Source organism: Oncorhynchus gorbuscha, linkage group LG06 (assembly GCF_021184085.1).
Source record: "Oncorhynchus gorbuscha isolate QuinsamMale2020 ecotype Even-year linkage group LG06, OgorEven_v1.0, whole genome shotgun sequence".
NCBI classification, from domain to species: domain Eukaryota; kingdom Metazoa; phylum Chordata; class Actinopteri; order Salmoniformes; family Salmonidae; genus Oncorhynchus; species Oncorhynchus gorbuscha.
The window spans coordinates 75345010-75370038 of NC_060178.1; the positions used below are offsets into that span (position 1 = coordinate 75345010).

The following is a 25029-nucleotide window of genomic DNA, read 5'->3' on the forward strand; positions in this document are numbered from 1 at the left end:
ATATTATTGATTTATTTCATGTGATCTTTTTCACCCCTTTTTGTCCCCAATTTCGTGGTATCCAATTGGTAGTTACAGTCGTCTCGTCACTGCAACTCCCGAACAGACGCCGGAGAGGCGAAGGTTGAGAGCTGAGCGTCCTCCGAAACACAACCCAACTGCACTGCTTCTTGACAATGCCCACTTAACCCGGCTGCACCAATGTGTCGAAGGAAACACCGTACACCTGGTGACCGTGTCAGCGTGCACTGCGCCCGACCCGCCACAGGGGTCGTTAGTGTGCGATGGGACAAGGACATCCCTGCCGGCCAAACCCTCCCCTAACCCGGGCGATGCTGGGCCAATTGTGCGCTGCCCCATGGGTCTCCCGGCTGCGACAGAGCCTGGACTCGAATCCAGAATCTCTAGTGGCACACCTACCACTGTGATGCAGTGCATAGACCACTGCGCAACTCAAGAGGCTGACTAGTTCATGTTGGACTATTCAAAAAGAATTAGGTTGAAGCACAAGAGACAAGCCAAATTGATACAAGGGTGTTGCAGTAGCAGGAATAGAGGCATTTGTGGGCAAAACCTGATAATTCCACACCCATTCATGGTAAATAATGCAAGCAACTTCAAATGGCAAAGTTCGGGGGAAAAAAACATCCACCAGATTCACAGGGAATATTGTACATAAGATGAAAAAGCAATACTCCAAGCATTAGATCCACACTACTTGTAGGGATGGGTATGAGTAATCAAGTACTCGAATTGACGTCAAAACACGACCTTTAAACAGATATCATATTTTTCAAATAGTGTAAAACAATTTGGTCTAAAATCAGTCTTAAAGACCACGTTAATTCGCTTTGACTGTTCAATTTGTACATGTGCATTTGCGGGACACAAAAAAAGAAACCAAGCAGCACAGTTCAGCTCATTAAATCCCCTTTCCCCTCTGTCTCACAGTCACTCAATTGCGTTCTGACCCCTCTGTCTAGACACGCGTGCTTTGTGCACTTACAGAATGAAATGCCTATAAAAACATAGTTCGGAGGCGAAAGAAACGCACACCTGTTTAGGCGAGGTGCTGGTTAGCGGAGTAAAACACTTGGGGGGAAGAAAAGGAGAGCAGCACACTCTAGGAGCTCAGATGCAATAATTGAATAACCATAATTTCAACAGACAAGCTGTCTTCATCAGGGATAGTGAGCTCCTAGGATGTGCGACTCTCCTTTTTCTTTTTCAAGTTTTATGAAAACTTAGTGACGACCCTACAGTACTTTGCGAACTGCTAGTGGCATTTAGAATTGGTTAGCCTAGGCTATTACCTCCCTAAACATTCAGGTTCCACACTGAAAATATGCAAAAGCATTAGTTTTATAAAGACAAATCGTATTTTTCAGAATCACTAAGCCAAGTCTACTCACCAAACAGATGTCCTGGCCATAATTCATCGCCATGCAGTGTTTAATGTAGAATAGTTACATTCCAAGGAACATAAACTCAAATCAAACATCTGTACATCGAAAAGACAGATTTGCAAAACTTTCAACTTTCCAAATTGAGCCCCGTTTCAAGTTAAATACCTATTTCAGACTACCTGTTTCAGGCGCAAATCATTGACACTATGCTGTTAAATTAGATTATATTCCATTGTGTTTTTTTTTACTAGAAAATAGGTGTCTTGGCTGTGATAAGGGCTCGGGAACTACCGTTGAACGTTGTATCTGCTAAATTAACAAAAGGCTATTCCATTGCACAGCCACCGGCTTCAACAGCAAGCGCCACACTGCTGAGGTTACTACCCCTTTGAAGATTGAGTTCCACAATATACTAACCTGTTGATATTAGTTTCAATTCATCAATCTTAAAATGGCACTTATTTGTTTTACTGACTTAATATGAGGAATTTGGCAATTAGGATTCGTTATCTGTAAAGGTTACGATAAATTAGACATTGTTGTTCACTGTTGGCATATAGATAAATGCTCCACATATCTTTTTTCCAGTGCTACTCGTTCTAAAAATAGCTTCTTTTTTTCACCATTCGAATAATCAAAAAAAATAAGTACTTGGTCAAAACGTCAAATGCCTATCCCTAACTACATTGAACAAAAATATAAAAAGCAACTCATGTTTTTACTGAGTTACAGTCAAGGACTGCAAGGAAGAAACCACTGCTCCAAAACCACCATAAAAAGCCAGACTTCAGTTTGCAACTGCACATGGGGACAAATATGATACTTTTTGAAGAAATGTCCTCTGGTCTGATGAAACAAAAATAGAACTGTTTGACCATAATGACCATAGTTATGTTTGGACGAAAAAGGGGGAGCCTTGCAAGCCAAAAAGTACCATCCCAACAGTGAAGCACGGGGGTGGCAGCATGGGGGTGCTTTGCTGCAGGAGAGACTGGTGCACTTCACAAAATAGATGGCATCATGAGGACGGAAATCTATGTGGATATATTGAAGCAACATCAAGACATCAGTAAGGAAGTTAAAGCTTGGTCGCAAATGGGTCTTCCAAATGGACAATGACCCCAAGCATACTTCCAAAGTTGTGGCAAAATGGCTTAAGGACAACAAAGTCAAGGTATTGGAGTGGCCATCACAAAGCCCTGACCTCAATCCCATAGAAAATGTGTGGGCAGAACTGAAAAAGCGTGTGCGAGCAAGGAGGCCTACAAACCAGACTCATTTACACCAGGTCTGTCAGGAGGAATGGGACAAAATTCACCCAACTTATTATGGGAAGCTTGTGGAAGGCTACCTGAAACGTTTGGCCCAAATTAAACAATAAGGGCAATGCTACCAAATACACTCAATTTGTATGTAAACTTCTGACCCACTGGGAATGAGATGAAATAAATAAACGCTGAAATAAATCACTCTACAATTATTCTGAAATGTCACATTCTTAAAATAAAAGTGGTGATCCTAACTGACCTAAGACCGGGCATTTTTGCTCATGACCCCTGCATGCTATGTTGACTATGAACTTTCTTTACCAAACTGTGGGACAGACTTTTTTTCCCCCCACACTCGGCACTCTTGACTATTGGTTACAGTCTTTTGGCCTCCCATCCTAGTCTAACCACCTCTCACCAGCTTTGTATTCATGTTACCTGATGAAATTGCTGAACAATATGATCTTGTTGCCATCTGATGCACATTCAGATGTCATAAATCAGCACTGTAGAGCTCTCTCTGTCCTATGAACTATCCCTGTACTATGCCGTGCCTTGATTGTATTACTGTTGATGATATCTGGAAATGTGCATGTACACCCTGGCCCATCTATAGTTGCTAGCCCCAATTCTGACTTGTGCTCTGATATCTGCTTCACTGATTTCTGCTCTCGTAAAAGCCTGGGTTTTCTGCATGTTAACATCAGAAACTTATTATCTAAAATGGATCAACTGAAAGTGTGGGTTTACACAGCTCCAATCCAGATGTGTTGGTCATTACTGAGACGTGGTTAATCACCTTTTTGGGATAGAGGGCAGCATTTTCACTTTTGGATGAGTAGCGTGCCCAGAGTGAACTGCCTCCTACTCTGTCCCAGATGCTAATATATGCATATTATTATTAGTATTGGACAGAAAACACTCAAGTTTCTAAAACTGTTTGAATGATGTGTGAGTATAACAGTACTCATATGTCAGGCGAAAACCTGACAAAAATCCAACCAGGAAGTGGGAAATCTGAGGTTTGTAGTTTTTAAAAGCTTGGCCTACCGAAAACACAGTGGGATATGGATAAGGTTGCACTTCCTACGGCTTCCACCAGATGTCAACCGTCTTTAGAAACTTGAATGAGGATTCAACCATAAAGGAGGGGCTCATGAGACATGTTTGAGTCAGTGGTCTGGCAAGTACCTCAGGCTCGTGACATGCGCTCCTTTACCTCTCGTTCCAGTGCTTTTCTTCAGACATAGGAAATCTCCATTTGGAACATTATTGATGATTTATGTTAAAAACATCCTACCGATTGATTCCATACATTGTTTCACTTGTTCCTATGACCTGTAACGGAACCTTGAGTTTTTGTTTGGAAGAAGTGCTCGCGCCTCATGAAGATGAAATAATGGGCTGAACACGCTAACAACAAGTTGCTATTTGGACATAAATGATGGACTTCATAGAACAAAGTCATTTATTGTCGAACTGGGATTCCTGGAGAGTGCCTTCTGATGAAGATCAAAGGTAAGTGAATATTTATGGTGTTATTTCTGACTTCTGTTGAGTCCAAAATGGCTGATATTTCTCTGGCTGTTCTGAGATTATGCATTTCCGTTAAATTTTTTGAAATCTGACACAGCAGTTGCATTAAGGAGAAGTATATCTTTAATTATGTGAATTTTTTAAAATATTTTTTTTATATTTCACCTTTATTTAACCAGGTAGGCTAGTTGAGAACAAGTTCTCATTTGCAACTGCGACCTGGCCAAAATAAAGCATAGCAGTGTGAACAGACAACACAGAGTTACACATGGAGTAAACAATTAACAAGTCAATAACACAGGGAAAAAAAATGGGCAGTTTATATACAATGTGTGCAAAAGGCATGAGGAGGTAGGTGAATAATACAATTTTGCAGATTAACACTGGAGTGATAAATGATCAGATGGTCATGTACAGGTAGAGATATTGGTGTGCAAAAGAGTAAATAAATAAAAAACAGTATAAAAACAGTATGGGGATGAGGTAGGTGAAAATGGGTGGGCTATTTACCAATAGACTATGTACAGCTGCAGCGATCGGTTAGCTGCTCGGATAGCTGATGTTTGAAGTTGGTAAGGGAGATAAGTCTCCAACTTCAGCGACTTTTGCAGTTCGTTCCAGTCACAGGCAGCAGAGTACTGGAACGAAAGGCGGCCAAATGAGGTGTTGGCTTTAGGGATGATCAGTGAGATACACCTGCTGGAGCGCGTGCTACGGATGGGTGTTGCCATCGTGACCAGTGAACTGAGATAAGGCGGAGCTTTACCTAGCATGGACTTGTAGATGACCTGGAGCCAGTGGGACTGGCGACGAATATGTAGCGAGGGCCAGCCGACTAGAGCATACAAGTCGCAGTGGTGGGTGGTATAAGGGCTTTAGTGACAAAACGGATGGCACTGTGATAGACTGCATCCAGTTTGCTGAGTAGAGTGTTTGAAGCCATTTTGTAGATGATATCGCCGAAGTCGAGGATCGGTAGGATAGTCAGTTTTACTAGGGTAAGCTTGGCGGCGTGAGTGAAGGAGGCTTTGTTGCAGAATAGAAAGCCCACTCTTGATTTGATTTTCGATTGGAGATGTTTGATGTGAGTCTGGAAGGAGAGTTTGCAGTCTAGCCAGACACCTAGGTACTTATAGGTGTCCACATATTCAAGGTCGGAACCATCCAGGGTGGTGATGCTAGTCGGGCATGCGGGTGCAGGCAGCGATCGGTTGAAAAGCATGCATTTGGTTTTACTCGCGTTTAAGATCAGTTGGAGGCCACGGAAGGAGTGCTGTATGGCATTGAAGCTCATTTGGAGGTTAGATAGCACAGTGTCCAATGACGGGCCAAAAGTTTATAGAATGGTGTCGTCTGCGTAGAGGTGGATCAGGGAATCGCCCGCAGCAAGAGCAACATCATAGAAAAGAGTCGGCCCGAGAATTGAACCCTGTGGCACCCCCATAGAGACTGCCAGAGGACCGGACAGCATGCCCTCCGATTTGACACACTTAACTCTGTCTGCAAAGTAATTGGTGAACCAGGCAAGGCAGTCATCCGAAAAACCGAGGCTATTGAGTCTGCCGATAAGAATATGGTGATTGACAGAGTCGAAAGCCTTGGCGAGGTCGATGAAGACGGCTGCACAGTACTGTCTTTTATCGATGGCGGTTATGATACCGTTTAGTACCTCGAGTGTAGCTGAGGTGCACCCGTGACCGGCTCGGAAACCAGATTGCACAGCGGAGAAGGTACGGTGGGATTCGAGATGGTCAGTGACCTGTTTGTTGACTAGGCTTTCGAAGACCTTAGATAGGCAGGGCAGGATGGATATAGATCTATAACAGTTTGGGTCCAGGGTGTCTCCCCCCTTTGAAGAGGGGGATGACTGCGGCAGCTTTCCAATCCTTGGGGATCTCAGACGATATGAAAGAGAGGTTGAACAGGCTGGTAATAGGGGTTGCGACAATGGCGGCAGATAGTTTCAGAAATAGAGGGTCCAGATTGTCAAGCCCAGCTGATTTGTACGGGTCCAGGTTTTGCAGCTCTTTCAGAACATCTGCTATCTGGATTTGGGTAAAGGAGAACCTGGAGAGGCTTGGGTGAGGAGCTGCGGGGGGGGGGGGGGGCAGAGCTGTTGGCCGAGGTTGGAGTAGCCAGGCTGAAGGCATGGCCAGCCGTTGAGAAGTGCTTATTGAAGTTTTCGATAATCATGGATTTATCGGTGGAGACCGTGTTACCTAGCCTCAGTGCAGTGGGCAGCTGGGAGGAGGTGCTCTTGTTCTCCATGGACTTCAGTGTCCCAGAACTTTTTGGAGTTGGAGCTACAGGATGCAAACTTCTGCCTGAAGAAGCTGGCCTTAGCTTTCCTGACTGACTGCGTGTATTGGTTCCTGACTTCCCTGAACAGTTGCATATCACGGGGGCTATTCGATGCTATTGCAGTCCGCCACAGGATGTTTTTGTGCTGGTCGAGGGCAGTCAGGTCTGGAGTGAACCAAGGGCTGTATCTGTTCTTGGTTCTGCATTTTTTGAACGGAGCATGCTTATCTAAAATGTTGAGGAAGTTACTTTTAAAGAATGACCAGGCATCCTCAACTGACGGGATGAGGTCAATGTCCTTCCAGGATACCCGGGCCAGGTCGATTAGAAAGGCCTGCTCACAGAAGTGTTGTAGGGAGCGTTTGACAGTGATGAGGGGTGGTCGTTTGACTGCGGCTCCGTGGCGGATACAGGCAATGAGGCAGTGGTTGCTGAGATCCTGGTTGAAGACAGCGGAGGTGTATTTGGAGGGCCAGTTGGTCATATAACACTTGTATCTTTTATCAATGTTTATTATGTGTATTTCTGCAAAATCATCGGATGTTTTGGAATCAAAACATTACTGCATGTAAGGTGCCAATGTAAACTGAGATTTTTGGATATAAATTTGCACATTATTGAACAAAACATACATGTATTGTGTAACATGATGTCCTATGAGTGTCATCTGATGAAGATCAAAGTTTAGTGATTCATTTTATCTATATTTCTGCTTTTTGTGACTCCTATCTTTGGCTGGAAAATGGTTGTGTGTTTTTTTGACTTGGCTATGACCTAACATAATCATATGTTGTGCTTTCGCTGTAAAGCCTTTTTTAAATCGGACACGATGGGTAGATTAACAAGACGTTTCTTTCATTTGCTGTACGACTTGATAATGTGTGAAAGTTACATATTTCAAAAAAATATATTTTTGAATTTCGTGCGCTGCCTTTTCAGCGGAATGTTGTCGAGGGGTTCCGCGAGCAGAACGCCTGTGCTAGAAAGTTTAAGGAAGAGTGTTTTGAATACTGATAACCTTCCCGGTTATAACCTTTTTCAGCAAGTCAGATGGCAGTCTTTACCAAGGATTACCTTCAGTGCTCAGTTGTCTCTACCAAGTCTGTCCCCAAACAATTGTATGACTCCAAACACCCAGAAATGGCTACTCTTCTTAATGTTATCCTCACAAATAATCCTGATAGGTTATTAAAGAGAACACCAGACTGATCCCTTAGTGATCACTGTTTTACAGGCTGTGTTTGTAATGGCTGCTCAGTGATACAAATCAGGACAGGTTGTCCTAGACACTTGCTAAAAACCTTTAACGAGCAAGCCTTTCTTCATGAACTGACCTCTGTAAAATGGTAAAGAATCAGCCTGATCCCCTCTGTCAAAGATGCTTGGACCTTCTTTTTTTACATTTTCAGTGGTATTGTTAACAAACACGCCCCCATAAAGAAAATTAGAATTTAAAAAACAACAGGTTCAGCCCCTGGTTCGACCGTGATCTTGCAGAGTTACTCCACCTCAAGAATTGCATTTGGCAAAAGGCTCGGCACAAGCATACTCAGGCTGACTGGCTCTCGTTCAGGCAAATGAGAAATAAGTGCACTCAGGCTATCCGGAAGGCCCAAGTTAATTATTTTAAGGAGCAGTTTGCCCTCTGTGTGTCTAACCCAAAGACGTTCTGGAAAACAGTTAGACCTGGAAAATAAACCCTCCTCACAGCTGCCCATGTCCCTTAAAGTTGATGTGGTTGTTACTGACAAGAAGCACACGGCTGAGCTCTTCAATCACCACTTCAATTAAATTCTATTTTGCTAATTCTAATTCTATTTTGCCCTGTTTATCAAGTGTTTGAAAAACTAGTCAATAATCAACTGACTGGCTTTCTTGATGTCTATAGTATTCACTCTGGTATGCAATCTGGTTTCCGCTCAGGTTATGGATGTGTCACTGCAACCTTAAAGGTCCTCATGATGTCACAATTGCCCTTTATTCTTAGCAATGTTGTGCTGCTATTTTTATTGAATTGGCCAAAGCTTTTGAAACGGTAGACCATTCCATTCTTGTGGGTCGACTAAGGAGTATTGGTGTCTCCGAGTGGCCTTTGGCCTGGTTTGCTAACTACCATACTCAAAAAGTGCAGTGTATAAAGTCAGAACATAGTCCGTCTCAGCCACTGCCCGTCACCAAGGGAGTATCCCAAGGCTCAATCCTAGGCCCCACCCTCTTCATAATGTACATCAACAATATAGCTCAGACAGTAGGAAGCTCTCATCCATGTATATGCAGATGATACAGTCTTCTACTCAGCTGGCCCTGGATGTTGGGTAAAATGCTCTTCAACAAAGCTTTCTTAGTGTACAACAAGTGTTCCCTACCCTTAATCTTGTTCTGAACACATCCAAAACAAAGGTAATATGGTTTGGTAAGAAGAATGCCCCTCTCCCCACAGGTGTTATTACTACCTCCGAGGGTTTAGAGCTTGAAGTAGTCACCTCACACAAGTACTTGGGAGTATGGCTTGATGGTGCACTGTCCTTCTCTCAGCACATATCAAAGCTGTAGGCTAAAGTTAAATCTAGACTTGGTTTCCTCTATCGTAATCGCTCCTCTTTCACCCCAGATGCCAAAATAACCCTGATTCAGATGACCATCCTACCCATGCTAGATTACGGATGCCTCATTTATAGATCGGCAGGTAAGGGGGCTCTCGAACGGCGAGATGTTCTTTACCATTCGGCCATCAGATTCGCCACCAATCCTCCTTATAGGACACATCACTGCACTCTATACTCTCATGTAAACTGGTCATCTCTGTAACCTGTCACAAGACCCACTGGTTGATGCATATGTATTAAACCCTCTTAGGCCTCCCTCCCCCCTATCTGGGATATCTACCGGAGCCCTCATCCTCCAAATAAAACACTGTTCTGACAGTCATATTCTGTTAAAGGTACCGAAAGCACACACATCCCTGGGTCGCTCGTCTTTTCAGTTTGCTGCAGCTAATGACTGGAACGAGCTGCAACAAACACTCAAACCTCAATCTCTTCATTCAAAGACTCAATCATGGACACTCTTACTGACATTTGTGGCTGCTTTGCGTGATGTATTGTTGTCTCTACCTTCTTGCCCGTTGACTTTGCCCAATAATGTTTGTACAATGTTGTGTTGCTACCATGTTATGTTGTGTTGTGTTGGTACCATGCTTGCTATGTTGTTGTCTTAGGTCTCTATGTAGTGCTGTGTTGTCTCTCGTCGGGATGTGTGTTTTGTCCTATATTTATAATAAAAATTTATAATAAAAATATTATAATATTTTATCCCAGCCCCTGTCCCCGCAGGAGGCCTTTCGCGTTTTGGTAGGCCGTCATTGTAATAAGAATTTGTCTTAACTGACTTGCCAAGTTAAATAAAATGCTAAATAATAAATAAATAAATAAATAAATAAATATGGATTTCACATGACTGGGCAGGGGCGCAGACATGGGTGGGCCTGGGAAAGCATAGGTCCAGCCACTGGAGAGCCAGGTCCAGCCAATCAGAATTTGTTTATCCCCACAAAAAGGGTTTTATTACATACAGAAAAACTCCTCAGATTCATCAGCTGTCTCAGTGGCTCGGCTCAGACCATCCCGCAGGTGAAGAAGCCAGATGTGGAGGTCCTGGGCTGGCGTGGTTATATGTAGTCTGCGGTTGAGGCCGGTTGGACGTACTGCTAAATTCTCTATGACGACATTTATCTCTTATCCTCGAGTGTAGGGGGCAGCATATTCATGTTTGGATGAAAAACGTACCCAAATGAAACTGCCTATTTCTCAGGCCCAGAATCTAGCAGAGTTTTGCATGCGTGAGCAGCTTGGAGCAGACAATTTCTCTCTCACTCTTATTGAAAATGCGACGGTTCGGTTGAAATATTATTTATTGTAAAAACAACCTGAGGATTGATTATAAAAAAAAGTTTGACATGTTTCTACGAACTTTACGGATACTATTTGGAATTTTTGTCTGCCCAGTCGTGACCGCTCGAGCCTGTGGATTTCTGAACAAAAACGTGCCAACCAAATGGAGGTATTTTGGATATAAAAATAATCTAGATGGAACAAAATGAGCATTTATTGTGTAACTGGGAGACTCGTGAGTGCAAACATCCGAAGATCAAAAGGTGAGTGTTTCATTTTATTGCTTTTCTGAGTTTCGTGACCAATCTACTTTGCTGCTAGCTGTTTGTAATGTTTTGTCTGCTGAGAGAGATGTCCTAACATAAACGCTTGGATTGCTTTCCACAATTTTTTTTTTATTTAATTTTTTTTTAATCTGACACGCCAGGTGGATTAACAACAAGCTAGGCTGTGTTTTTCTATATTGCACTTGTGATTTCATGGAAATTAAATATTTTTAGTAATTTAATTTGAAGCTCTGCAATTCAGCGGATGTTGATGAAAATGATCCCGTTAACGGGATGGGTGCGCCAAGAAGTTATGGTAGAGAAATTAACATTGATTCTCTGGCAACAGCTCTGGTGGACATTCCTCTAATTGCACGCTCCCTCAAAACTTGAGACATCTGCGGTGTGGTGTGACAAAATCGTCCATTTTAGAGTGGCCTTTTATTGTTCCCAGCACAAGGTGCACTTGTGTAATAATCATGCTGTTTAATCAGCTTTTTAATCCATCCACCTGACAGGTGTGGCAGATCATCTTGGCAAAGAAGAAATGCTCACTGACAGGGATGTACACAAATTCGTGCACAAAATTTGAGACAAATAAACTTTTTGTGAGTATGGAATATTTCTGGGATCTTTATGCATTTCAGCTCATGAAACATGGGACCAACACTTTACATGTTCCGTATTTTTCTTCAGTATACTTAGACATAGAGAACTGATACTTTATACTGGTTGTTGGGGTGGGATTGGTGTAGGGTGTGTGTGTGTGTGTGTGTGTGTGTGTGGGGGGGGGGTCCATTGGTGGCTATTGATCATTTTATTGAATTCCTCATGTGTTACTTAAATGGTAGGAAGAAGTTTGGTCCAAATTAGATGTTGGTTACTATATTTATTGAATATTATGTGAATACTATAAATTAAACAAGGTCAATGTGGGTGCAATCAATTTCTCAGATCAATTAAAATGTCAACAAAGCAATGGTCACAGGAATGAATGTTTCTTACTACAGCTAACGTAACGACTCATAAGTAAAACATAGCTTTACATTAAAATCCATAACCTATTTGTGGTAGGCTATATTGCCTGTGTAAATTTGAATATTTAAAACAAGAGGAGATAAGACTTCCTTATTTTATGGCAAGAGCTATTTCAAAAACATGCACCTATGCTGGCACACACACAAACGAGTACATGTTCGTGTCTCCAGGTGGAGCTCACAGTACGACGGCTCAGATCTGGCCCAGATGAGAGATTAGAGGGGGAACAAACAGAACCACAGGGACTGGACTACTAGAAATACCACACTATTTAAAATGACAAATCTTTAGGCTATTCACTACAGACCTACTTCCTATTCTTAAAAATATTAGTCTGTAACCAGAAATAAAGTCAACACATGAGCATAACATGTGCAAGACCTGTTAAAAAAATAAATAATAATATGCACAGTATTAGTGATATTAGTGGGATAGTGGTGTTAGAAATAGTTTGGCGGGAGGAATAACATATTACACACAGTTAAGAAAGTATGTGGCTTCAGAACGTTGGGTGGAAAAATATTTCCTCCACAGAGCTCTGGCATTTACAGAGTCTGCACAAACTGCAGACAGCAGAGTCAGTTCTCTCTCATCCCCTCTTGCAACAGATTCAACTCCTTACTTGAGACTTCAGTCACCCTCATCAGCACTGGTTGTTTACTTTAAACCCTGGTACCAGGTTTGAGCCTGTTGGGGTGTATCCTATCCTTCCTATATCAAAGCACAGTATATTGTCCACCTTTTCCATAACTACAGTATAGACCAGTGGAGGCTGCTGGGGGAGGACGGCTCATAATAATGGCTGGAACGGCACGAATGGAATCAAACTGTGTTTAATGTATTTGATGCCATTGCAATGACTGCGCTCCAGCCATTACCACGAGACTATCCACCCCAATTAAGGTGCCACCAACCTCCTGTGGAGTAGACTATACTTGCTATACCAGGCACACAACATTACCCAAAGTATGTGGACACCTGCTCATGGGCATTAATATGGAGTTGGTCCTTGCTACAACAGCCTCCACTCTTCTGGGGAGGCTTTCCACTAGGATGTTGGAACATTGCTCCCTTTCAGCCACAAGAGCATTAGTGAGGTCGGGCACCGATGTTGGGCGTTTAGGTCTGGCTCGCAGTCGGCATTCCAATTCATCCCAAAGGTGTTCGAAGGGGTTGAGGGCAGGGCTCTGTGCAGGCCAGTCAAGGTCTTCCACAGCGATCTCAGAAAACATTGTCATGCTGAAACAGGAAAGGTCCTTCCCCAAACTGTTGTCAAAAGTTGGAAGCACAGAATCGTCTAGAATGTAACTGAATGCTAGTGTTAAGATTTCCCTTCACTGGAACAAAGGGGCCTAGCCCAAACCATGAAAAACAGACCCAGACCCTAATTCCTTGTCCACCAAACTTTACATTTGGTTCTATGCAGTCGGGCAGGTAGTGTTCTCCTGGCATCCACCAAACCCAGATTCGTCTGAGTGAAGCATGACTCATCACTCCAGAGAATGCGTTTCCACTGCTCCAGAGTCCAATGGCATCAAGCTTTACACCGCTCCAGCCGACGGTTGAAATTGGGCATGGTGATCTTAGGCTTGTGTGTGGCTGCTTGGCCATGGAAACCAAATTCATGAAGCTCCCAAAAAAAACATTTATTGTACTGACGTTGCTTCCAGAGGCAGTTTGGAACTCGGTAGTGAGTATTACAACCAAGGACAGACTACTTTTACATGCTACTCTGCGGTCCCGTTCTGTGAGCTTAACAGCACTACAGTTGACCGGGGAAGCTCGGGCAGGGCAGAAATTTGATGAACTGACTCGTATGAAAAGTGACATCCTATGACGGTGCCACATTGAAAGTCACTGAGCTCTTCAGTACAGGCCAATTTCATGTAATTGTCCTCTTGCTCAGTTGTGCACCGGGGCCTCCCACTCCTATTTCAATTCTGGTTAGAGCCAGCGCTGTTCTGTGAAGGGAGTAGTAAACAGCGTCAATTTCTCGCATGGAATAGCCTTCATTTCTCAGAACAATAATAGACTGACGAGTTTCAGGGGAACATTCTTTGTTTCTGGCCATTTTGAGCCTGTAATTGAACCCACAAATGCTGATGCTCCAGATACTCAATTAGTCTAAAGGAGGCCAGTTTTATTGCTTCTTTAATCAGAACAACAGTTTTCAGCTCTGATAACATAATTGCAAAAGGGTTTTCTAATGATCAATTAGCCTTTTAAAATGATAAACAGGGATTAGGTAACACAAACGTGCCATTCGAACACAGGAGTGATGGTTGCTGATAATGGGTCTCTGTACGTCGATGTAGATATTCCATTAAAAATCATAAAAAATCAGTTGTTTCCAGCCATAGTCATTTACAACATTAACAATGTCTACACTGTATTTCTGATCAATTTGATGTTATTTTAAAATGGACAAAAAAAAGTTTTCCTTTCAAAAGCAAACACATGCCCTAAGTGACCCCAAACTTTTGAACGGTAGTGTATATCATATAGCCTACTGGTCTGAGATGACATTTTGTTTGAGGTTTGTACATTTGTTAAAAGGCCGTCACTCAACATTCCATTTTCCTTGGTCACCCTTACAGTAAGTTAAGCTGCATCTCACTAGCATTTACTATTCACCGACCTGTTCCTGAACTGAAACCCTGAAACCTCTATCACTGAGGGACACACTACTGGAAAGACACCTGTATGCAGGAGTCGGGACATTAAAATGCAGCCTTGACGTTGCAGTAACAGCATGGATAGAAGAGGTTGAGAATGATAAACATGGTGTCTGCGAAAGACTTGATCTGATTGAACCTGAGACTCCGAGACTAAATGGGGTCTGACAGCTAGGTGCAGGAGACTATGTACTAGAGACCGATAAAACACCCATTCTGGACAGAGAACCACAATTCTAATTATATGGATCAACACCCCGTCTGGACAGTCCTCCCAGACAGAATAGCCCATTTCAAACTGCAGACAGAAACATTCTAATGATCAGACAGAATGGGATACACCAGAACAGCCTGTCTACTAGGACAGGTATGAGAAAGTATGAAGACTGACATACACAGAAGCCATGTGACATTATATTTAACCTCTCATTAAGGCCCTTATTTTGAGCTGAAACCAGTCATGGAACATCTGCCTTATTAGATTCACCAGCCTTCAGATTCAGACAAACACTGAGGGCTCACTGAGCATAACGAACAAAGCCATATTCATAGATACGAAACACTGCACTACTCCAGCATCCCAGAATAGTTGGCAGGCTGACTAAAAAGGCTTTAGTTGTGATGTCACCATTAAGAGAGGCAATGATGGAAAGATCGAGAGGGATAGAGCGAGACAGGGAAAGACAGAAAGCCCGCCATACACCCATGGGAGGACAAGGCAAAGAGAAACAAAGACAAAGAAATAACTATTTCAACAGACAAGTTCTGATCAATAGAAGAAGCTCCACAGACAGCCAGCAAGATCTACACTATGCCACATATATCACCGATGCTGAGATCGACAGGCATTTACTGTAGATACAAGGAACACTGATGTAGACTGCAGATGCCAACTTGCCTTTTCCCGGCAGTGGGTCCATTCTAAATATAGGAGGTGGCCGTTGTGGTGTGAGCGTTACAACTGACTAGCTGTGATCGGGGACCAGCTTCAGGACAGCAGCCCTGCAATATTCATGAAGCCAGTGGAGCTCATCATGGTATGGAAAAAAGGAGTACAAAGTGTGGAAAAAAAGGGACCTGGTACATGGAAATCTGGGAACTTGGTTCATGGAAAACCAGGCATTTAACATATGGAAAAAGAGACACTTTTTGGGAGGGAAAGAAAGCGGCAGGCCAACACTCCAGGCAGAGAGCTGTGTGAGGGCTACCACGTAGACATGGGCCTAGCTGGCAGGGCAGAGGACTGCAGAGGCTATAGTGGAGGCCAATGTTGGCAGGCATGCTAACTGCCAGCCTACACCTTAATATATAGATCCCATGAACATGACCGCAAAATCTGAAAGTGCAGCAAGACATCAAACACAGCACACTCATTCGAGAGGGGGAGAGAGGAGTAAATTAGGTGTGAAAGGTGTGTGTGTGTCCTATGTCTCAAAAACAGGAGGCTGCCGAGGGGAGAACAGCTCATAATAATGGCCAGAACAGAGAAAACGGAATTGTATCAAACACTTGGAAACCATGCATTTGATACCATTCCACTTTATTCCGCTTAAATCATTACCCCGAGCCCCTTCCCCCCAATTAAGACGCCACCAACCTCCTGTAGTCTCAAAGGTTTCTGTGGTCTAAACCCACAGGTTCATTAGCTGGGCTTATGAGCGAATATCACCTTAAAAGGCCATATGCATTTCTGAGTAACAATTAAGAAGCTTACTGTGATTGTTTTAAATCAACAAAAATAGCTTCTTAGCAAAGAGCGATTTCTCAAGCAAGAATTTTGCTTGGACCGTCTGGGAGTGGTCTGAGTGGGAAGAGGAAACCCATTAGTCATTGGCAGAGGTTTGAGACTCGATTATTGGTCGATCAATTAATGTACCGCCTGGTAATGTCTCCATCCCACCAAAACAGGCAGAAATTTTATTAAATTTTTCACAGTATTATTCCAACCTCAGTGTAGAAATATACACTCACCGGCCAGTTCATTAGGTACACCACCTCATTCACTATAAGGGGCCGCTCCTACAGACAGGGAGTCAGGTGGCCTTGGCTTGCTATACAAAGCAGATAGGAATTGAGGCAGTCAGCAACTGTTCGATTGAACATTGGGCAAAACAAGTGACTTTAGTGACTGAGTATGGTATGTTCGTTGTTGCCAGATCAGCAAACATACGGTTAACTAGTCCAACGCTCTAACCACCTGCCTCATGAGGAGCCCGCCTGTTACGCGAATGCAGTAAGAGGCCAAGGTAAGTTGCTAGCTAGAATTAAACTTAATCAATCATAATCACTAGTTATAACTACACATGGTTGATGATATTACTAGTTTATCTTTATTTATTTTTATTTTTTTAGCGTGTCCTGCGTTGCATATAATCGATGCAGTGTGCATTCGCGAAAAAGGACTGTCGTTGCTCGTGTACCTAACCATGTACACGTTGCTCGTGTACCTAACCTTAAACACCAATACCTTTCTTAAATCAATACACAGAAGTATATATTTTTAAACCTGCATATTTAGCTAAAATAAATCCAGGTTAGCAGGCAAAATTAACCAGGTGAAATTGTGTCACTTCTCTTGCTTTCATTGTACGCAGAGTCAGTGTATATGCAACAGTTTGGGCCGCCTGGATCATTGCAAACTAATCTGCCAGAATTTTACATAATTATGACATAACATTGAAGGTTGTGCAATGTAACAGGAATAATTAGACTGATGGATGCCACCCATTAGATAAAATACGGAACGGTTCTGTATTTCACTGAAAGAATAAACATCTTGTTTTCGAGATGATAGTTTCCGGATTCGACCATATTAATGACCCACGGCTCGCATTTCTGTGTGTTATTATGTTATAATTCAGTCTATGATTTGATAGAGCAGTCTGACTGAGCGATAGTAGGCACCAGCAGGCTCATAAGCATTCATTCAAACAGCACTTTTGTGCGTTTTGCCAGCAGCTCTGCTGTTTATGACGGGGCGGCAGGGTAGCCTAGTGGTTAGAGCGTTGGACTAGGTTGCAAGTTCGAATCCCCGAGCTGACAAGGTACAAATCTGTCGTTCTGCCCCTGAACAGGCAGTTAACCCACTGTTCCTAGGCTGTTATTGAAAATAAGAAGTTATTCTTAACTGACTTGCCTAGTAAAATAAAGGTAAAATAAAAAAACTCCCGAGATTAGGCTGGTGTAAAGATGAGATATGAAATGGCTAGCTAGTTAGCGTGGCGTGCACTGATAGCGTTTCAAACGTCACTCCCTCAGACTTGGAGGAGTTGTTCCCCTTGCTCTGCGTGGTAACGCTGCTTCGAGGGTGGCTGTTGTCGTTGTGTTCCTGGTTCGAGACCAGGTAGGAGCGAGGAGAGGTACGGAAGCTATACTGTTACACTGGCAATACTAAAGTGCCTATAAGAACATCCAATAGTCAAAGGTATATGAAATACAAATGCTATAGAGAAATAGTCCTATATTTCCTATAACTACAACCTAAAACTTCTTACCTGGGAATATTGAAGACTCATGTAAAAAGGAACCACCAGCTTTCATATGTTCTCATGTTCTGAGCAAGGAACTTAAACGTTAGCTTTCTTACATGGCACATATTGCACTTACTTTCTTCTCGAAAACTTTGTTTTTGCATGATTTAAACCAGATTGAACATGTTTCATTATTTATTTGAGTCTAAATTGAATTTATTAATGTATTATATTAAGTTAAAATAAGTGTTCATTCAGTATTGTTGTAATTGTCATTATTACAAATAAAAAAAGTGTTTTTTTTTTAATTGGCAAATTAATCAGTATCTGCTTTTTTTGTCCTCCAATAATCAGTATCGGCGTTGAAAAATTCTAAAATCGGTCGACCTCTAGTTTACAGAGAACGGTGCGACAAACAAAAAAACATCCAGTCAGCGGCAGCCGTGTGCGAAAACAGCTCGTTGATAGAGGTCGAACAGGTCAACATAACAGCGTAGAACAACAGTGGTATACAGAACAGCATCTTGGAATGCACAACTCGTTGATCCTGGTCATGGATGGGCTATTGCAGCAGACGACCAAACCAGGTTTAACTCCTATCAGCTAAAAACAAGAAGAAGAGGCTCCAGTGGGCACATGATAACCAACACTGGACAATTGAGGAGTGGACAAACATCACCTGGACCATGACAGTGAGTTCAGTTTATTTGGAGGTACCTGCACAGTCCCCAGACCTCAACCCTATAGAGCATCCCCCCCCCCTTAAAATATTTAGATGCACTATTGTAAAGTGGCTGTTCCACTGGATGTCATAAGGTGAATGCACCAATTTGTAAGTCGCTCTGGATAAGAGCGTCTGCTAAATGACTTAAATGTAAATGTAAATGGATGAGATGGAACGGGCGGTTGTTTCACAGCATCAATGTACCGCTGTCCAATCTGCAACAACTGAGTGATGCCATTGCGTCAGCATGAACCAACATCCCTGTAGAACGTTTCCGACACCTTGAAGAATGCCCCGAATAATTCAGGCTGTTCTGGAGGCCAAAGGGGGTCCGACCCAGTACCTAGATGGGTGTACCTAATAAACTGTATATAAAACAGGACAATCACGTTTTTGACTGCCCTGGGACTTTAAGCTACAGCTCAGACTTCCTGATCCACACCCATCACACCAGGTTTACATCCTAAAGCCAGAGGGACAAGCACCTCTCTGTTGAAGGCAGAGTGAGAACACAAAATGTAGTCTGTAATCAAAGACGTAGCTATGTGGCAAATATAGGCCTAATATTTCTGCTCAGCAGAGGCCTGCTACCACTTGTCCCTGGCAGATGAGTCACTTGAAAACACAAGACACATGTAGGGCCTATAGGTTACACAAGCCTTTGTTGACTATGAGCCTTCCCATTGACAGGCTAATTTAACCCTACTGTTGGCTGGATAGACATGAAGTAGTAGGCCTAGGATAATCCTTGGATTAAAATCCACTTCCCTCCCTCCCTTTCTAGGTCTCTCCCTCTCGTAGATGTCTGGCCCTCCACTGGTGATGCCTTTTCAGTGATGACTCAAGGTATGACGGTTCATAACATGGTGCTTTGTGTGGGAGGCTCGACGCCATGAGCACTGCCAAGCTGGGCACTGAACACATGGCGAACAAGAAGCGTACCTAAATGAATAACAGTTAGGCATTTGGTTTACCCTCTTTTTCCTGGTCTCTCTCTACAGAATGAGTATGAATATTGCCATTCAAAATGTGTAACTGCACTGGGCTGAGTATCTAGATCTAGGCCTACATCCATATTTGTGGCTGTGAGCTTTCAATAACCCGTCTCAGTAAGTTTGAAGGTTTAAGTTATTGTATCTCTTGTGATTGTGGGGGACCATTGGATCGAGAGCCATGATGCCCAGTGTCTGTGAGCTCATTCCGTGCAGGGATCAAATCCAGGCTGCAAGTTTGGCTCCCTCGCTCAGTTCAGGCAGCCAGCCTTAAAACCCAGGCTTATCCTGGGAAAACTGGGTCACTGAACTTTCCCCCTATCTGCTACAGAAACAGGAACCAACCACACATCAGTCAGTCATTGGACCACAAATGTGTATGAGCCAAACAAACATAACTTTAATGGAAATAAATAGAAAGCACCCAACCATTGCACTTTTAAACTAAATGAATAACAATTGCACTTAAAAAGCCATATCCCCGGCCTGGCACCACCACATCTTAAACACCTATATATAGGCCTCCTTGCCCTAGACCCTGAAAAAGAACAGGTGATCCGAGTGAGAAGGGCCTGTAAAGTGCTCCACCTGTCCTCCCACCAACACACACCCCACAGAGAACACTTAAGGGCTGGAGACAAATGCCATCTGACAAGCAAGACAAGAGCATGCAGATGCTAGCTTGGTCTCAGTGTGTGCGGCAGGTGGGGAGTGAGCCGTCTGTGGGTGCGCGCAAGAGACTTGTTTCCAGTTTCTCTCCTCCCTAATGCATGTTTAGGATTTATACCTAGATCCTAAAAACAAGCAGATAGACCTATGGAATCCCGTACTGGATGGCCAGAACAATAAGCAGCGAGTCAAACTAAGACTGAGGATATATTAAAGCATGGACCGTTCACTGGCAACTTAGGACAAAGCATGAACACACATCCAATCAGACATCTCAGTGGTCAGTACATGGACAGCATTCAATAGACTCTCTGACAGCACTTCACTCCATGATGAATGGCCTACCCAAAACACCCTCTTCCCAGTCTTGTACTGGGCTGTGAAGTTTCTTATCCCACACTTCACAAGTGGACGCTACGTTAGAACAGTGTGTGAATAGAGGCACACGCTCCGAAAAGAAGGAAATGCTAAACTCCTGAGGAACCCAAAGAAAACAATCCCTTACTGTGTGTTTCACCTTCTAACCCTGTCATTCACATACAACAGGCCTATTAACCTGCTTAGAACAAACTAAATGGTCTACACTGCCTCCCTTATAATGCCCTGCTCCCAATCCAACCCCACCCAAAAAACCTTACTGAACTTCTGACCTCCTAAACAGAAACAGGAAGCATGGAACCAGGGCAGTGGAACACAGCAGTCCAGCATGATTTTACCGCATCGATATTCAAATATATGAATGCTGCTATGGGGGGGGGTGGGGTAAAAACCTAATTAATGCATGTTTTATAACATTTAACGAATGGAATTGACATTTTGAAAGAGAAGCACATCTTTTTGACCAACACAGCTGACAAGTCAACAGTGACGCACTGTAGCCCACAACAAACACATTCTTATTGGGACGGGAGGCAGATATCACCACCCTGTCATATCTCCTGATTCTCTCCCCATTGTCCACACCTAGTACTGGTCTAACTCGGCACAAATCGTTATATCTTAACAAGTACAGTGGCGAACCACACTGAGGGTGTATGAGCAACTTCATTGCCTTATGGGAGGAGAAATGCTTGGCTCAGCATGTTTTAGTGTGTTGTGTTTTCTTGTGGATCCAAGTTAAAACATATTAGTCTGTTACTGTACATTGCGCTGGTACAATAGATACAAAAAGACAAGGAACATGCCTGAAGATAGCCAAAAGTGAGTTTGGGCTTATGTCCAACAGTTCCAATGAGCAAACAGCTAGAAGAAAACAATCCTGGTCCAAACAGGATGGCCACTGCAGACGGTTCTGCAAGGTCTGATTGTGAACACATCCAGCTGAGGGTCTGACCAGGCTTTTCTCCTCTACCTCTTCCTTTACAGGATCAGTCTTAAACAATGGATGGCACAGTCGCACACACGCATAGGAAGTCAGGACCACTGCATTCTAGACCGTGCCTGCCGAGCTGTGCCGCACACATTTCACATGCATTCACTATGATCAAGGGGATAACAACTCCATTCTTAAAAGCATAGCGCGGCAAATGACATTAGGCTAAAATGTCTTCATCTGTTGGCTACATTTGCTAGGGTCATAGTCTATGCTCTGTATAGTTATTGGTTACTGTAAACAAAGGCCTACATTGTAGGCCTTCTTCAAATTCCTTTTAATCCAATGAACTGTCATCCAATATTCAAAATACTTTGACAAACCACTAGGGATGGGCAACTCCTGTCCTCAGGGGCCAGAGTAGTGTCACACTTTTTCTCCATCACCAGCAAACAGCTGATTAAACTAATTGCATTCTAAACTGAAGATCATGACTAGTTGATTATTGGAGTCAGGTGTGTTAGCTGGGGCTGGGGCCAAAGCGTGACACCAATCAGGCCCCTGAGGACTGGAGTGTCCCATCCCTGCATCATGTCAACAAGAGTGTTAATGGGCCTACTCTGGGTGAAGTGAAGATTATACTAGGTAGACAAAATAGCTAAATATTCCATTTGTTTATTTGACTGAACCTGCATAGTGAATGAGTGTTTGAAGATGTAATCTGTAATGGTTGTCACTGCCTCCCACAATATTGTGGTTCATTTATAATGGTTTAATCAACAAAAGGAAAGACTAATTGACACCATAAACAGTATTGCAAAGTCCCGAAACAAACCGTATCATTGTGTTCATTAAATAGAATCAAATATACTGTTTTTAGGGCTAAAATCTAATTAAACTTGAATATTCATAGCTTTCCCTTGTTGCCCGATTGAGCCTGTAGGCGCTGGGCCTTGTCTGTTGTGTGGAACCAGACTGAATCCTTCGGGGATATTCTACCACAATATAAAGACACTAACAAAAAGGCAAGCAACATCGTAACACCCCTCCCTCCTCCAATGACCAAGGGTGACTACGGGCTGTGTAATTATGTTGATCAAAACAGAACGAGAGGAATGATCTGTTGGGCGCTATTGCGATATGGAATTCTGGCCAGGGAGGGTTACCTTCCACCGCTCCAAGCAAAGCTATTCACCAGCACTTGAGCGACAGGTTTTTAGTGTCAAACCCGTAGTATGCATTCTAGTGTGTCATTAGGTAAGTTTGAACACTCTGTCGTAACAATGAATGTAACGTGCGTGTCGTTTTTACTGTAACAATGTATCAACATAGCTAAGCAAGTTAGCTACTGGCTGCTATTGCTGCAGTTACCTTGTAGACATCTCCGTATGTCCCGCTTCCTATCCGCTGAATTAGCTCGAAATCCTCCTGCGGATTGCGCCTGGATAGGTCGACGCAGGAATTCATCTTTAGAACTCCAATTTATGGTTCCGACTGGTATGGTTGAACGTCACCAATACTAAAAATCGAAGAAAACAAACCTAAAAACATAAGCGTCAGAAAAGCACAGCCAGCCACTGAAACTTCAACATGGCTTCCAATGCTCAGTGGGCATGCGCAAAAATGCAGCTCACATTCACCATTAAAAAAAAGCAGGCTGAGCGAAAGTGTCCAGCAGCTTTACAGTGCCGTGGCAGTCTGGCAGATGGCTGACTGACAATAAAGACTGAATGAAATAGGCTATGGCCGGAAAATTATATGGGCCCCAAACTCCTTGGCTTTTATAAAAATGTAAGATTGGTGTAGGCTGGTGCTTGGGGCTTAATTATTTCTGAATGCATTTATGGAAGGGCTTTTGAGAGTGATTTCGACAGGAGACCTATACGATGTCCACAAAACTGGCTAGATAAAAAAATATATATATATATCATTTAACCGAGCCCCCATGTTTGTGTATTCAAAGGTATTGTTCAACTGCATTATTAAGTCAATCACTACTACTATTACTCAATTGATCATATACAATTCTATACATTGGTTTGTGACAAGAGTGATAGGGTTAATAGTTGAAGGGGAGATGAGCAGGAGATCATCATTGTCCTCTATAGGGGGTGTTAGTCCATGGCTGGGTACTTTCATTAGCCTTTTAATGTTGTGTGTGTCACATGTTGGTTACGCAAGAAGAGCTGGGCCAACTGGTGCAACCTGTCAATCTTTCGCCACTCATCAACCCCCAGTAAAGATGTTTCAAGGAGGAAGTCTCCCAAGGAAGATTGGAAGGGAAAATCAGTCAACCTTTAATGCAGGGGTGTCCGAACTCATTTTGCCCCGGAGGGCCACACTGAAAATGTGTTTTTCCTTGCTGTCAAAATGTGCAACAGAAAAAATAGTGGTCTATTTATCGTTTTTTTGCATTTTTTATGCTCCCCGGCTGTCTAGTGATTATTAGTGAGCTGGTGAGTCAAGAAACTGTATGAATGTAGGTCCATTGACTGTGCACAGCACAGGAGGCTGCTGAGTAGAGGATGGCTCATAATAATGGATGGAATGGAGTTAATGGAATGGTATTAAACACCTGGAAACCATGTGTTTGATGTGTTTGATACCATTCCATTAATTCCGTTCCAGCCATTACTATGAGCCGTCCTCCCACCAGTCGCCAGTGGTGCACAGTCATTATTAGCAAGCTGGGCAGTAAAGAAACTCTATGAATATAGGTCCATTATCATTTCTATACAGATTTGATTTTAGTCATTTTAAAGTATATTGAGTTCGCTTCCCCTCAAAGTGTACAAAAATATACTGAGTGTACAAAACATTAAGAACACCTGCTCTTTCCATTACAGTTTGACCAGGTGAAAGCCATGATCCCTTATTGTCACTTGTTAAATCCACTTCAATCAGTGTAAATGAAAAAGGGAGGAGACAGGTTAAAGAAGGATTTTCAGGCCTTAAGACATGGATTGTGTATGTGTGCCATTCAGAGGGTGAATGGACAAGACAAAAGATTTATGACATTCAAATTAGCATGGTATGTTAGCGTTTGGTATGGTTACATAAGACAGGTTACTTAATGCAAAAATGGAGGGTGGATGGGCCGGCGTATAACCCAAACATCTAGTAACCCAAAAGGTAACGTGTTCAAATATCATTACGGACAACCCTCACCCCTAACCCAGCTAAAGTTAGCCATCTAGCTAGCGTTAGCCAACTAGCTAACATTAGCCACAACAAATTGCAATTTGTAACATATCACACAAATTGTAATTCGTAACATCATATGAAATGGATGGACATCCACAAATTAATACATACCATACAAAACAAACAAATCCGAGACACTCCGTTTAGTTGATGCACAGAATAATACCAAATGCACTGTGACCAGGTTGCGGGGTATGGTAGTAGGTGCCAGGCACACCAGTTTGTGTCAAGAACTGCTGGGTTTTTCATGCTAAACAGTTTCCCATGTGTATCAAGAT

At 42.9% G+C, this 25029-nt stretch overlaps 1 protein-coding gene across 12 annotated transcripts in view; it reads right to left on the reverse strand.

Annotated features, from left to right (window-relative positions):
- The window catches only part of LOC124038330 (mitogen-activated protein kinase kinase kinase kinase 3-like), a 70406-nt gene extending 47246 nt beyond the window's left edge, over positions 1–23160 (reverse strand). For 10 of the 12 annotated variants that reach the window (XM_046354078.1, XM_046354072.1, XM_046354083.1 and 7 more), the window contains exon 1: positions 22919–23160. In XM_046354078.1, the coding sequence (XP_046210034.1) occupies positions 22919–23014 (96 nt within the window). In that variant the 5' untranslated portion in view covers positions 23015–23160. The remainder of the gene's footprint in view (positions 1–22918) is intronic. The other 2 variants (XM_046354085.1, XM_046354084.1) reach the window with 1 other exon arrangement.
- Between the last annotated feature and the right edge of the window lie 1869 nt (positions 23161–25029).